This window comes from Gymnogyps californianus, chromosome 2 (genome assembly GCF_018139145.2).
Source record: "Gymnogyps californianus isolate 813 chromosome 2, ASM1813914v2, whole genome shotgun sequence".
NCBI classification, from domain to species: Eukaryota; Metazoa; Chordata; class Aves; order Accipitriformes; family Cathartidae; genus Gymnogyps; species Gymnogyps californianus.
The window spans coordinates 23130190-23144355 of NC_059472.1; the positions used below are offsets into that span (position 1 = coordinate 23130190).

The 14166-nt window shown below is 43.3% G+C and overlaps 1 protein-coding gene across 2 annotated transcripts in view; it reads left to right on the forward strand.

Moving 5' to 3' along the window:
- The first annotated feature begins 113 nt into the window (after positions 1 to 113).
- The window catches only part of YWHAZ (tyrosine 3-monooxygenase/tryptophan 5-monooxygenase activation protein zeta), a 28997-nt gene continuing 14944 nt past the window's right edge, over positions 114 to 14166 (forward strand). Inside the window, exons 1-2 of one of the 2 annotated variants that reach the window (XM_050890735.1) lie at positions 114 to 189; positions 2734 to 3037. In XM_050890735.1, coding sequence (XP_050746692.1) covers positions 2744 to 3037 — 294 coding nt within the window. In that variant the 5' untranslated portion in view covers positions 114 to 189; positions 2734 to 2743. Of the gene's footprint in view, positions 190 to 1528; positions 1570 to 2733; positions 3038 to 14166 lie in introns of those variants that run through there. The other variant, XM_050890734.1, reaches the window with a different exon arrangement.

The window sequence follows — 14166 nt, forward strand, 5'->3', positions numbered from 1 at the left end:
TCGCCGTTGCCATGGCCCCGCTTGACGTCACGGGCGGTGCGCTGCCCGTGCGTTGCGGCGCGGTGATTGGCGGAGACGCCGTGTGTGGCGCTGGGAGAGAGGCTGCAGCGCAGCGAGCCGCGAGACAGGCACAGTCCGCGCCGGCCGCCCGCCCCGAGACACCCGCCGCCGCGCTCCCGCCGCGCACAGGTAACGGGGCCCGCCGCGCCGCGCCGCCCCGCCTCCGGCCCCCGCGCCGGGCGGCCGCCCCGGGACCCTGCCCCCCGCCCCTGGGGGGGTTGGAGGGGGCCGAGCGAGGCGGCCGGCGGGCAGCGCCGAGCCCCCCCGCCCCCCCCTCCGGCCTCGCCGGCGGCGGCAGGGCGGCTCCGCGGCGAGGGAGCGGGGCGGCGGGAGCAGCCTACCCCGCGGGGGCCGCCGCGGAGGGCGGCGGGGGCCGCGCAGGTGAGGCCGTGGCTGCCCCTCCCCGCCGGCGAGGAGGGGGGTGGGGGGGGAGGGGAAGAGCCGCCGGGGGCGGCGAGGGGGGGAGGGGGCGGCAGGTGAGGGCCCCGCCCGTGGCGCGGCGGGCGGGGGCGACCCCGCGCCCGTGGGCGCGTGGGGAGGGGGGGGCGCCGCCTCCGGCGGGCGGGGGCGGGGGGCCGGCACGCGGGGCGCAGGCGGCTGCCGCTGGGTGTGGTCTCCCGCCGGGAGCGCTGCCCGGGCGCGGAAGAGCCGCAGCGGCCGCCCCTCGGCCGGGCTCGCTTCCCTCCCCTCCCCTCCGCCCAGCCCCCCCCCCCCCCCCCCCCCCCCCCCCCCCCCCCGCCTCCACCCATCCTTCCCCCCCCCCCCGCCCCGGCCGAGGGGTCCGGGCGGTAGCGGCGGCTCCCCCGGGACAGGAGGGGGCTCCTCCGCCGCCGCCCCCTCGTCCCCCCGCCCCCCTCGCTGGGCCCGCGGGCTTCCCCTCGTCCGGCCGCTGCCGGGGCGGGGACGCGGCATCCTCCTCCGCCGCCGCCCCCGGCGCTGGGCGGAGGTGAGCGGGATTAACGCGCGCTGAAGTGGGCTGGGCTCCGGCGCCGATCCGCCATGACAAAGGCGGCCGGCGAGGCGCTCGGTGTCCCCGCCGCGGGCGGATGCGGCGGCCGCAGCGCGGGGAGGGGCGGCGGGAGGGGCGGCCCGGAGCGTGCCTCCTCGCCCCGGGGGGCCGCGCCGCCCGCCCCCTCCCCCGGGCCGCTCCATTTTCTGCTGTCACCTCGCGTGCGGGGGAATCACGGGCGGCGCCCAGCCCTCGCCGTCGCCCTCGCCCGCCAGGAACGACGGGCGGGCTGGCCGCCCGGGAAGGATGCTGCCGTAGCAGCCTGCGGGCAGCCCGGTGGCCCGGTAGACTGGCGTTGGGGCCGGCGTTTTAACCGTGCTCGTCCTGATCACGCCGGGTGGTAAATAACCGTAGCCAAAACCTTGATTTAAAATGGCTCCTTAACCCCGCTGTTCACGGTGCGGTCAAGTTTTCAACGCACGTTTGCAAACGCTGCGGAACAGCCGTTGAGTTTGTGCCCCGGTGTTGGGGGTAGGAGCTGCTAAAACTCTCCCTTTCAGGTGACTGGAATGTTAAAATGTGCCTCATTTATTCCTAAATGGAAGATAGTGCTGCTATTGTTTGTGGTAACTTCATGTAAAATGACAAAAAGGTTAATGGTTAAAGGTTAAGATGCTGAATTGTTGTGTATGGAACATACAGAAATACATAAAGCATACATGGCCAAAATTGGTTCTTGCTTTAATAATCTAGTCAAACTTTAAAGGATGGTGTATCCCGAAGCACATTGCCAGGGCCTCAAAATGATCAAGTCAAGAAACATAGAAGGATGGGGGGTGAGGGAGGAGTAATCTTTCCTGATGTACCAAAAAAAAAAAAAAACCCGATACCTCTGTTCAGCAGAGCTTGATTTTTTTTTTTTTTTTTTTAAAGTGCTGATAAGATGCAGGTTATGAAGCAGCTCAGCCACGTCGTGCTGTCTCAAATACTGATGCTGAAGTAATATTTTTAAATAGTAAAATTTCCTTTTGTCTCTGAAAGTATAGCCTCTCAGGCTGAGCAGCAGTACCTGGCTCAGAATGTCTACTGTATCCCATTTTGGGAAAGGAAGTTAACATTGTTGAAGGGTGTACACCTTGAAATTTAGATACTTGATGCATTCTGACTTTGTAACAGCCAGTGTGGGATTTGATTTGCAGATCCCCATGCCAAGTCTTTCTGCATGTAACTGTAAGACTCTGTTAGGGCACAGAGAGTTGCCTGGTACTGTTTGTCTAGCCTTTTTTTGGTCTTCTCCTGTAAAAAACTTGCTGTTGGATATTTTCTTTGTCAATTTTGGTATATTGATAATTGGATGCAGTTGATGCTGCAGCTTGAACGTAGTCTTATGAGAGAGTGATGGCAAAGAACTAGGATCGTTTATGTGCATAAGATAGGAATTATTTGCTTTCAGTTCACCTTTGGATGGTTTTGTTTGCATTTATTAAAATAATAACATATTTTTTAAAGTTAACAATTTTTCAGGAGGAGGCAGTGACTCTAACTCTTCAGTCCACGTATCCATGTGTTTGAGCATTGAGTGCTTGTATGCCTTGTGTTCTGCGTTTCAGTTGTACCTCTTACAGTTCCAAACTACTTAGAGAATGGTTACTCTGCATATGAAGTTAAAACACCTTTGTCTTTGATCAATGTCTCAATAATGCCTCACTATTTTTCCTCTTTAGAAATATCAGCATGGATAAAAATGAGCTGGTGCAGAAGGCCAAACTGGCTGAGCAGGCTGAAAGATATGATGACATGGCAAGTTGCATGAAGTCTGTGACTGAGCAAGGAGCTGAGTTGTCCAACGAAGAGAGGAATCTTCTCTCTGTTGCCTATAAAAATGTTGTAGGAGCCCGTAGGTCATCTTGGAGAGTCGTCTCAAGTATTGAACAAAAGACGGAAGGCGCTGAGAAAAAACAGCAGATGGCTCGAGAATACAGAGAGAAAATTGAGACTGAGCTAAGAGACATCTGCAATGATGTGCTGGTGAGAAATAATGAAACTGTTGATCCATTTTTACTTAGAGTTGCAGGGTAAATGGTGCTGGGCCCTCTGGGACTACTTCTAGTCTGTCAGTAAAGCTGTGGTCTCCTATGCTATTTCTGAAGGACAAGGTTTAAAAAAATGTCTGACTTCTCTTTCCCTCTAACGTATTGATTATTTATATACAAATCATCATAGTTATGAATGCTAATGAATTTGGAGACATGTTGAAACATTATTGTATGTAAAGTGATAGCTGTGAAAAATCAACATATTTCTTTGAGACTGAACTAGATACAGGTTTAGTTTGGGGTTTTCTCCTCCGCCCTTCCCCCTCAATGCAGTACTTGTATCCTAGATCACTTGGATTTCTGCAACTTTAATATGCTGCTCTAGTTGTAAGAGGTAGTTCTTACTCTACGGAAATTGTGCCCCTCCCTGGGTAAGATGATGTAATGTTAGTTATGACTCAGCCATGCAGAAAATTGTCTGCAGGAAGAGGCAGTAGAAATGCTGTGATACCCTCTTAAAGTTAAAATTTTTAGTAGCAAACTAAAAGGGTGTTCAAGTTAGGCATTTTCTGTGGCTTGTAGTTATGTTAGAATGTGCATGTACCCAGCAAACAACCCTGTATTTTTGTTAGGAGGCTGGTTTATGAAATCCGAACCTCTTCCAAATGCTTATTCCAGATTGTCAGGTTTTTTTCAACTGCATATGCCTGTGGTGCTTCAGGAGCACATGATTAACGGATGTCCAGTCCTGTGACCACTTGCGAGGTAGATGTTACTGTCAGCAATAGAATTGTCCACTGGACCGGGAACCCTGCTGGTGTGTCATCCCATATGTGACGAGGGATCACATACCTGGCGGTGACAGAATGACATGTGGTATGAGGGAAGTGTTAAATAGCTAAGTATGTGCTTGAAGATCTGGTGTCAAGCAAAAATTAAGATCAACGAGTAGCATAAATTTTACTTGCTGTGTAAGATAACTAAGTGACATGGGCGGTGATCACTTCTAGAAGACTGGTTCTCCAAGTGTGTGTAGAAGTCGGCATGGATAACTCTGAGTCTTGGCTTCCAGTTTATGCTGGCTTCCATGGTTATTGTAACACACCCAGTTTCGTATATTTTGTTATCTTGTGTAAGGATAACTCTAGAACTTCCACTGTGAAAATGGAAATGCCAAACTTACACGTAGGAAAGAACTGATTTACTCGTTCTTGTGTTAAGTGGTGGCTGCTCATCTATTTAAACCAGGGAAATAAGGATCCAAATCTGGCATTCTAATTTCTTGTTATTTCTTTTTTAAATTAATTAATTTATTTTGTTAATGGGAAAGTCCTTGGGGGTGGATGCTTTCAGTTCAGAGTGATCTGAAATTCTTTTGTAAACTACGTTTGGGTTTAAGAAATCATTTTAATTAAGTCATTGGGCTTAGAAACCCCCTTTTGCAAGAACTTAGTGTTTGCAATTAAATCTTTTTCTGATAATGGAAACCAGATTGAGGTGAAACTAGATTTTATTGTGCATGCTAAATACAAAAACTAAAACAAAAACCCAGCTTTCAAGTTTGCTGCAGCAGCTAAAGTATCTGGGAGCAGGGGGAACATGAGTGGGGAATCTTGTTAAATCTTCTGAATCTCAAAATGGACTTGAATTTCTCTTTGTGTTTAATGAGAGATGCATACATTATTCAAAGAAATTATTATTCTTTGACATGTTACTACTTTTAGGAAGCTAGTGTCTTACTAATCTTTAGTGTTGCCAGTCCAATTTTTCTTAATAGATTAAGGAAAAATTACTGTCCAGAAGAAACAATGCCTTAGGCAGTGATTACCAGTAATAAAACTACTTTTTTAGACCTAGGTTTAAAAAGAAAAAATAAAAACTTTTTTTTATTCAAGGGCTAGGATATAAAAATGCTTTCAAATGGCATGCACTACCTTTGACATTGCTAATTGCATTGAAGAATTAGATTTATATTTAAAAACATATTCTTGTTTTCTTTATTGGAATATCCTGTTCACATACATTCTTACTCACCTAGAAACGTGACTGACCATATTGCTTTATTTGACATCCACTTCGCTTTAACAGAAAAAAGAATTGTGGTAACATATTTAGTTGTTTTTTATGAACAGGAGTCTGCACAATGCTACATGCAAATGTAGAACTAGGTTTTTTTTCAGAAGAGCCTCTGTAATTTTTGTACAGCATAATCTAGTCCATAACTGTTCACAGAAGTGAAAAACAAGGCTTACCAAATCTTGATTGGTGTGAAGTATGCCATTAATAAGACCTGAAGCGTTAACAAACTTTCAAAGCTTTCAGTCACGAGCCTTATCAATTACGGTACAAAAACAGCTCGGAAACTTTTGTATCTTTTATTAAGGCCGTGAATCTGTTTGAGCTGTTGTTGTGTCTTCAGTTGCCTGCTAGGCTCTTAAGTAATATTTAATACCCTGGAGGGTTACATCACAGCTGAGTGTGGAAGTGACTGGTGTCCTAACTTCAGTGTTGAAGGGAGGAAACCAATTAAGAGAATGTGTTTGTGACTAGCAGAATGTAGCCAAAGCTGGCTCCTCTGCAGCTTCTTGCTCTCTTCCATCATTTGTTGGAATCAAATTACTAGTGGATTGGAAGAAATAGCTCCTCTAATCCAGTAGATGCAGAGTATACTAAACTGTGCCTGGGTTCTGTTCCCAGCTCTTCCTCTAACTTACAGAGTGAATAAGAGCAATTAATGCTGGACTTTCTTCTTGCTTCATAACTATTAGACTCAGTGATAAAAATTTTAGCAGTTATGTGGGTCAGGTCCAACCGTTTATTTTTCTCCTTTACACTGACCTTGCAGCAGGAAAAGCCAGCATCTACATTCTTGCCACTTCCTAAATCTTCCTTCACTTGAACCTGCCGTGGAGTACTTCTACAGCTTTACAAACAGCTTGTTTGCTGCACCATCAGAGTGCTGCTGTACAAAGAAGAGACACCTAAAATCTCTCGGTCCGGCACCAATTCTGTCAGTTATACACTGGAGTATATTCATGTGTGGTATAACTGACTCTTAATTTGTCATTGGTCTGGTAGTGCTGATAAACTGCAAATAATTGTGACACATTGTGCATAGTACAAGTTCCTTGCACTGTAACAATAAAGACTGAATTTCCAAATTCTTCAAGAATAATATAGTGCGTATGGGAAAGGGAGTACATTGCCATACTCAAGCATCTTAAATGTGCTTGAGTATTATAGAAAATTTCCAGCCTCAGAAATTTCGTATTGATACAGGAAATTAAGCTTTTTGTTAAGTACTTTTCCTCATGTTAGCTAAGTGTGTGTTTCACATCCTGTTTCAGTTTCTATAGTAGAAGAGAGAGTCTGTCTAAAATACCAGTATAATGATCTTTTATTTGTCATTTCCATAATAAAAATTGTTATTAATCTAACAGGTGTGGATTTTCTTCAAAATGCTTTTTGCAGTTAATGGGAAACAGAGCTGTAACTGAAGTGGTTCAAATTAAATCTGTAGTAAGATGAATTTTTCAGCTAATGAGGATTCTGAAGTACAGAGGAGAATGTATGGAGAGGTCTTCGAATAGCTGACATCTGGTACTGCTTGCATGTTAGAAGTTCTCAGGAGCTCTAAACTACTAGTAGCTTTCGGGCAATCTCTGGCATGAGCTAAATGTAAACTAATCTTTTAAAACACAACTGGCTATCTTCACTTTAGTATGAATGTAATTCTAGACAGTTACACTCTCTTCCCTGGGCTGGCACATACAGCAGTAGTCCCCTGCATGTCCTCCAAAGTGTACCGTATGTGACAGTTGCCATGTTCTTCCCATGTGCCCAGTCTTCTGGGTGACGTCTCTGCCTCCCCCAAGTTCCCCCACAGTCATACCTTACGTAAATCTCTTTGCTTGCAGCGTGCAAGCGCTCTGTTTCACTGTTTCTTTTCCCTTTTGGTTGTTCCCCTTAAGGTCTAGAAAGCTTCCTGAAACCTTGGTTGCCCTTCAGGCTTGTAGAGTTACTGTTGCACACAGGTGCTACACAGCACTTCTTCCCCACTCCCTCCCTGCTAGAAAAGCTGCAGGTTAATGGTGCTGTTCAGGACCCATTCAATAAGATGAATTGTTTGCTTTCTTCACCATGTTATTTCTTCCTAACTTCATGCTCAGGAGGGTAAAATGGTACTCCTTGTGTGCTTATACTATTTAGATTTCTTTGCACTTGTTATGGATGCTTCACTTTTTAGAAGTGGTAATTGTTGTGAGAAGGTGCAGTTAAATCTCACCTAAGTCACTTTAGGTTTGCGATTCTTTCATATGTATATTATTGGGGGGGGGAGTAGGAGAAGGTTTAGTAACCTGTCATGGGGCTGCAGTTCACTGGGGGGGAAGGGAGCATAATTCCATTCAGAATGCATCTAAATGGCTTTTTAAAGAACATACCACAGAATTAATGCCTATTGCCATCATACTCAAATTACTGTGGGACTATTTTCTAGTTCCCTGCAAACGTCTAATAGCTTTCTGTGTTAACATCTATAAAACCTGTTTCTGCACTAATTCTTAATGACAGGAGCAGGAAATTTAGTCCTCTCTCCTATAGGAAGCCATATGCTTTTTGACATGCATGTGAGGTTTCTCTTTTTTAAAAGTCAACCATTGTATGCTCAGTGTGTCCTCCTGATGGTCAAAGCGCACAGCTAACCTATAGAGTGATGCTAGCAAGCAGATGGGTGGATTGCTTATGAGCTCGAGTGACTGATTAGACCATACAACCGTCTATGCTATGAAGATATGTTACTAACAAAAATTTCAATGTTCTGACTGAAAATTGCTACCTTTAGTTCTGTGACTCCTTCAGGCTTGCTTAATTTTTTATTTTTGACTGCACTTTGTTTCTGTCTTTGAGATCCATGTCCTTTATTTGTTATTTTTTGAAAAGAAGGGAAGGTGTTTGTAGAAGCTTCTATTTGCAGAATGTCGATGACAGAAGGGGGGTGGTTAATTTATTGAAATCTAGGAGTTAGGTGCCCAAAGTCTTTGTTTTGAAAAACTTAGTCATTATTTTAAGCTGTGTTGATTGAATAATTTAGGTTGGAAGGGAGGTAATTTAGTTCAACTCTGCTCAGAACAGGTCCAGTTAGATCACATTGCTTAAGGCCTTGTCAGTCAAATTTTGAATATCTTCAAGGATGGAGATTCCACAACCTCTCTGGACAGCCTGACATAATATTTGGTCATACTTACGGTTAAAAGAAAAAAAAAAAAAATCCTTGAATGTCATCAGAACTTCTCATGTTCCAACTTGTCTGCTGCCTCTCATCATTTCACTGTAGACCTTCACGAAGAGTCTGGCTCCATCTTCTCTAGGCAGCTGTACACAGCAGTAAGATCTGTTGGTCTTCTCCAGGCTGAAGAAACCCAGCTCTTTCAGCCTTGCATTGTACATCACGTGCTCCAGCCCCATAATCGTGCTGGTGGCCTCCACTGGACTCACTTCAGTATATCCATGTCTCTCTTGTACTGTGGAGCCCAAACCTGGACATAGAACTCGAGATGTCATCTCAAGTTGTTAAAATTTGTATTAAAAGGTGGTAATTGGTAATGTGCTAGTGGCGTGTGTGAAAATATGCGAGTGCCTCTGGTTCACAAATGCTTCTGTGAATGAACTTTTATATATCACAGAGCAAAATGTAGCCAGGGTTTACTAACTTCACAGGATGGTTATAACTTAAGCTTTTGATTAACTCTCCAAGTCTAGCTTTTTCAGTTAGGGTTTGGCTGGTATAATTGCTCACCTATTATTAAAGGTAGGAGGCTGAGGCAATTTGCATCAACCTCATGATTTCACTTTGTTAATCTTTTAATCACTTCCCTGGTTGTAGCTACACCCCTTCAGGGGTTTTTTTTTTTTGGCTGTTGGGTTTTTAGTTTGGTTTTTTTTCCCTTTTATTTTCCTGCAGTGAACGCACTGCCTAAATTTCCTTTTTTTCTTTTTTAAGCAAATTGTCTTTTTTTTTTTTAAGCAAATTAAACTGTTGAAAAACTGTTGAATCTTGGAGAATTAAAACATCATTCATGGATCAGTTAAAATATGAGATGACTTGTGTTGATTTTTATTTATTCTACATTGTTCATGTAATTGTTTGTAAATGCATGAAACTTCAGCTTATGTTTGAAAGGATTTTAGGTTCCAGCATATATAAGTGATTTACTGGTGGTTGGGCTGCATGAGCAAAGGTGAGCTAGTACTTATTAATCTTAGCAAGAGGTGCATCCATAATGTCGATACGTGTGTTTAATGCACCCATTTATCATAAAATCAGCTAAGATGCTCTGCATAAATGCAAAAAAAAGAAATATATTTAAACATGCAGTTACCTCTGATACTTAGATTAGCTATGCACACACATGTGTGTATATACATGTTTCTATATCCTGTTGCATTTATTGGAAGTAGAACAAATCTTTACTATAACCAATAGTCTGCTGTATTAATTTCACTTGGTATTAATGTTTAATAACTGGCTTTGATTTAAAAAAAAACTGTACATAGTGCTTATACTGTTCAAAAGCATCCAAGTAACAACTTGCTTTATTTGACAGCAACCTTCAGTGTTCAGGTACTTTAAGCACTTACTGCTGATATGCAGTTCTAAGCAGCAAAATAAAGCTGATCAGTTTAGTCACCTATGACAGATACTCTTCTTCTGTGCTGTTGAAGCAAGAACTTCATTGTGTGTACTTGTAATTTTGTGAAGCTAAGTGTGTTTGTTTCACTGGTTGGTTACTTAGGCTAAGAGTAGAAACACTGCATTGTTAAGATACCAGCTTTTACTGTGCCTGTGAAAGCCATAAGTGGTAGAAATACAAAATTTAGAATATGAGCAGAGTTAGTGCGTTATCTCTGTACATCTGTATAAACAGATGCCATGCTATCTCTGGTTTTATCTGGAAACTTCTGTCTTGTTACCATGCACTTGACAGAAGTACATGTTTCTGAAACAGGTTCTCGGACGCTTTACTTGTTTTTGCTGTAGGCAGACACAGCGGCTCCTGGCTCTGAACCTGAAGTTGGTTGTCCATTCAAGCAGTAGTTGACTACCATTTTGAAATAGTTTGAGAAAGCTTGTGCTATTAAAGTTGATTGAAGAGCATTAAGATTGTGGTTATTTCTTAAACTTGTTTTTTACTGAATGTCAGGTCTTGTGTAGTTGCTTATTTTTCTTGAAATCTGACAGAAGATTGGCAATGCCTCTTCTAATGAGGAGTAATAATAAGTCATGCTGCTGCTGAGATGAACAGTAAATTCTTAATTTTTTTAATCAGATTTAATGCAGCTCAAATGAGGTAGAGAGCAGTTGTGGGGTTTTGTTTGGTTGTGGTTCCCCCCCCCCCCCGGATGTTGTTACCCTTTGGTTATGCAGGTAACAATATTTAACAATGGGAGTCTGATCTCTAACTGGTCAGATTCTCCTAGTGCAGAGTGGGCTTACATCACTAAAATGGCATTTTTGCTAATAAAATGCTTTTATTAACATTGTATGCTATAATGGAACTCCTAATAGATATGTAGTCTACTTCAGAAGGTTTCAGATCTGCTCAGAGTGCAACCTGCTAAAGGTAAATGGTTCCTACTTCTGTTTCTTATCAGGGATAAAAAATGTTATATCATGTTTATGGGGGGTTTTAGTAGTCTTTCTTCAGAGACCAACACTGTACAGTCTTAAGACAGCTAGAACATGTTCTGGTTTGGAATACAGCCGCAATAGCTGTCACTTAGACCTACCTGTCTAGCAGAAATTCTCATCCAACTCAATTGGTTTCAATTTTGTATTATCTCAAGTTTCTGAGAAGATGTTCTGTTTCTTCAAAGAATAATGATCAATGCGATTGGCACCATTCTCTTTTGTTGCAAGTCCCCAGTATTCAAGAAATGAATTAATGAGGTGATGCAAAAAAAGAGCAACAGGTAAAAATTGCATGTTGGCTTTGATCCTCAGTGGGGACTGTTTTGTGTATTAATGTCTGTAGTAACACCTCAACAAATTAAATACTTCAATCCTAATTATTTTTCTATTAAGTGTCTTATTGGCTGCTCTCTTCCGTATGAGTTTTCTCAGAGTTGGTTACTAAAGTGGAGAGGTATTTTTGCCTGTGCTTCAGAATTTGGTTCCTTCATTGTCATGTGTTTGTTAAGCATACTGTGGTAAAAACCTGTAATGATTGGCATGAAGGGCTTTAAAAGTCTTTTGAATAATCTCAAAGAGTATATCCTGATTAAGCACATTTGCTTCCCTTGCCATAAGTACTAATTGGAAAGCAAAGTGGTAGAAGAAACAAGCTAGTAAAGGGCATGATAGCCTAAGTTGGGGAGGGTAGATCTGCAAGGAGGGCTACATGTATGGCTGTAAAAGTGTGAACTGAGAGGCTGCTCCTCATTGCCTCAGTTCCCATCCTTTTCTTTTTATGCAGACCAGTGGAGTGTCCATCCATACCTGCCGTATCTTCCATCTAAGCATCCTGTAGGCATTTTAGTGCATACACCTACTTCTTACTGACTTAGTTCTGTCCCCCAGCATATGTGTCAGCATGAAGATGATTTTTCAGGGTGTCCTACTTCTTCCATGTTTTCCTCCACCTGCCCATATGTGATAATGCTTTTGTTCTCTTTTCTAAAGAAACACGTTTAGACTGTTTTAGTAGTATTTTTTTTGCATAAGCCAAAATTTCTTGCCATTCTTTCTGTTAGACAGGATTCCCTTTTCTCCATTAGTCCTTTAGTTCTTTTTTTCAGTTACCCTCTTATTACTCAGGCCTCATTTCCTCCGTTTTTTCCCTTTCTAGATCTTCACCAGACTGACTACAGCAAAACTGCTAATCAAGTGTACCTTTTTCCTGCTCTTACCAATCCCAGGTGTCCCTATGCATGTCACGTCTCCCACTGTTGCATGAACTCCACAGTCGAATTCCTCCCTGCCCCCTGAAGGTCCTTTGTCCCAAATTCTGAATTCCTCCCCTGCTGAGGCTCATCGTTCTCACCTCATCTCTTCCAGCCAGCCTTCTCTTCTCACCTTTTCAAACTTCTACTGCTGTCTGTTTGTATGGGCAGCCAGTTTGGTGGGAAGAGAGAATAACTGATACTGAGAACGGGCAGTAGGCTTGTTTCCTTCTTCAGCAGATGTTTTACCAGAGAGAGCTCCAGTGCCACAGCAACCGCTAGTATTTGACAGATTTTCTTGTATTCCTGTTCTAGTGAGCAAATGAGTAGATAGAAATCTGTAGCTAACTTTAGACAAGAGGCTTTGCTTTTGGCTGGAGTAGAAGGCTGACAGCAGAACAGTCCTTTTGGTTTTCCCCCAAGAGGGTTGGAGGTCACCCATGAGGCAGCAGTTGCAGAGCCCTTGTCCCAGGCTCTGGGTAGAGCTGTAATCAGAAGCAGCATAATGACCCTGTCTCAAAACAGCCTGGGTTTGGGAAGGGATTGTCTAAAAATAGTCCCCTTAGAAATACAAATATTTGTCACTTTCCTCCAACAATTCAGATAGACGTGTGTAAATAAAATTTCTACTGGCCACAAATGGTTTGGTTAAACCCTTTGTAGTGTGCGTGCCAATCTGTGCAGCACAGCTAATTGCACGTGTTGTTTTATAACTCAAGTAATTTTCCTAACTGTGGTGCTGAGGCAGAAAACACATGCATGGAAAATAACTCGCTAGCTTTTTATGGGAATGATAGGTGTCTTGAACTTCTCTGACACAGGTGGCCTACTTTAACTTTGTCATCAAAATAGAAGTCTGTAAAAGAATAGCTTAAAAGCGTGCTACAGTTACTGTGCTGGGTAGTTAGTGGGTTCCACTTGAAACCAGGTACATATAGCTCTTCTCACAAAGTGTGTACCTGAAAAGACTGATCTGAAGCAGTATTTTGAATGTCTATGTAAGTACACTTGATATTTTGTATGTGTAATTGTTTCAAATACTCATGTGCAGCTGTGCAGGTAGTCAGAAAACAGCAAGTCAACATTGTAACTGTAGTCTGGATAGTTTTGTGTCCCCTGCCACAAAGGAAGGGTTGTTGCCTTAGGAGCATCGGGACACAAGAGGAGCTTGGGACTCTCTGGGTTGCAGTTGGTAAGTCTAGCTTGATGCATCTGGAAAGCTGAATCTTAAGATTCAATAGACTGTAATTTTATTGCTTGTTCTAACACAGTGCTTCAGCTGGATGTCCCTTTTCTTAATATCCATCACATCTTTCTTATTTTTCTTTCCCTCCTCCCCTGCTCACCTTCTTCCTTAGTAGAGAACAAAGTAAATAGCTACCTGGATGGTGTGAAAGTGCAGTGGGGGCTTTTGATTCCTGTTTGGAAATGGTACTGAAACTCTTCAAATAATCTGAAGTTATCTGGTGGTCTTCTAAAAGAAATGCAGACTTGAGTACCACTGTGTTTATAAGATAAATCTACTTCTCAGTTTCATTAAAAAAAAAGTTTAAGACAAAAGTAACACTTTCTCATGTGCAGGTAGTCAGGTATCTGCAGCTTCTTCTCCATAGTGTATTGTGGGTATTAAGGTTCTGTTGATGTAAGGGGAGTTTGGACAATGCGTGGAATGTGGACAAGAAGCCTGTTGAAGGTTACTACATTCAGAGAAACCACATCTGGCTCAGGAAGTCAATAGGCATTGATGGAGGCTAACGGAAGCATGACATTTGCTTGCTTTTCTTTATGTATTTTTCTAATGGCATCCTCTTTTGGGCAGTGTTGCAGGTAGGTTAGTAGGCAGAAGAGTCCTGTCAGCCAGTACAGTCCCTCCTGTGTTCTTGTAATGTCTTGGAGAAAGATAGTGGCACGCTGCTTACATCATGAAAATATTAGGCCATTGTCAGTTAGTGTGAAATAGGTTTCAGGCTGAGCTTAAAAAAAGATACGCTGTTTCTTTCATGTCTTCATGAATTTAAAAACCAAAGAGTTCTTCCATGACTTCTTCATCCCTATGCCATATAGCACAGATGGATGACAAGTGAATTAAAGTTCAGCTAGTACTCCTGTGTAATTTATCTTCAAAACTAGAAATAATGTCATAGCTATGTCAGGTGTCTTTTGATACTGCATGAAAACAAA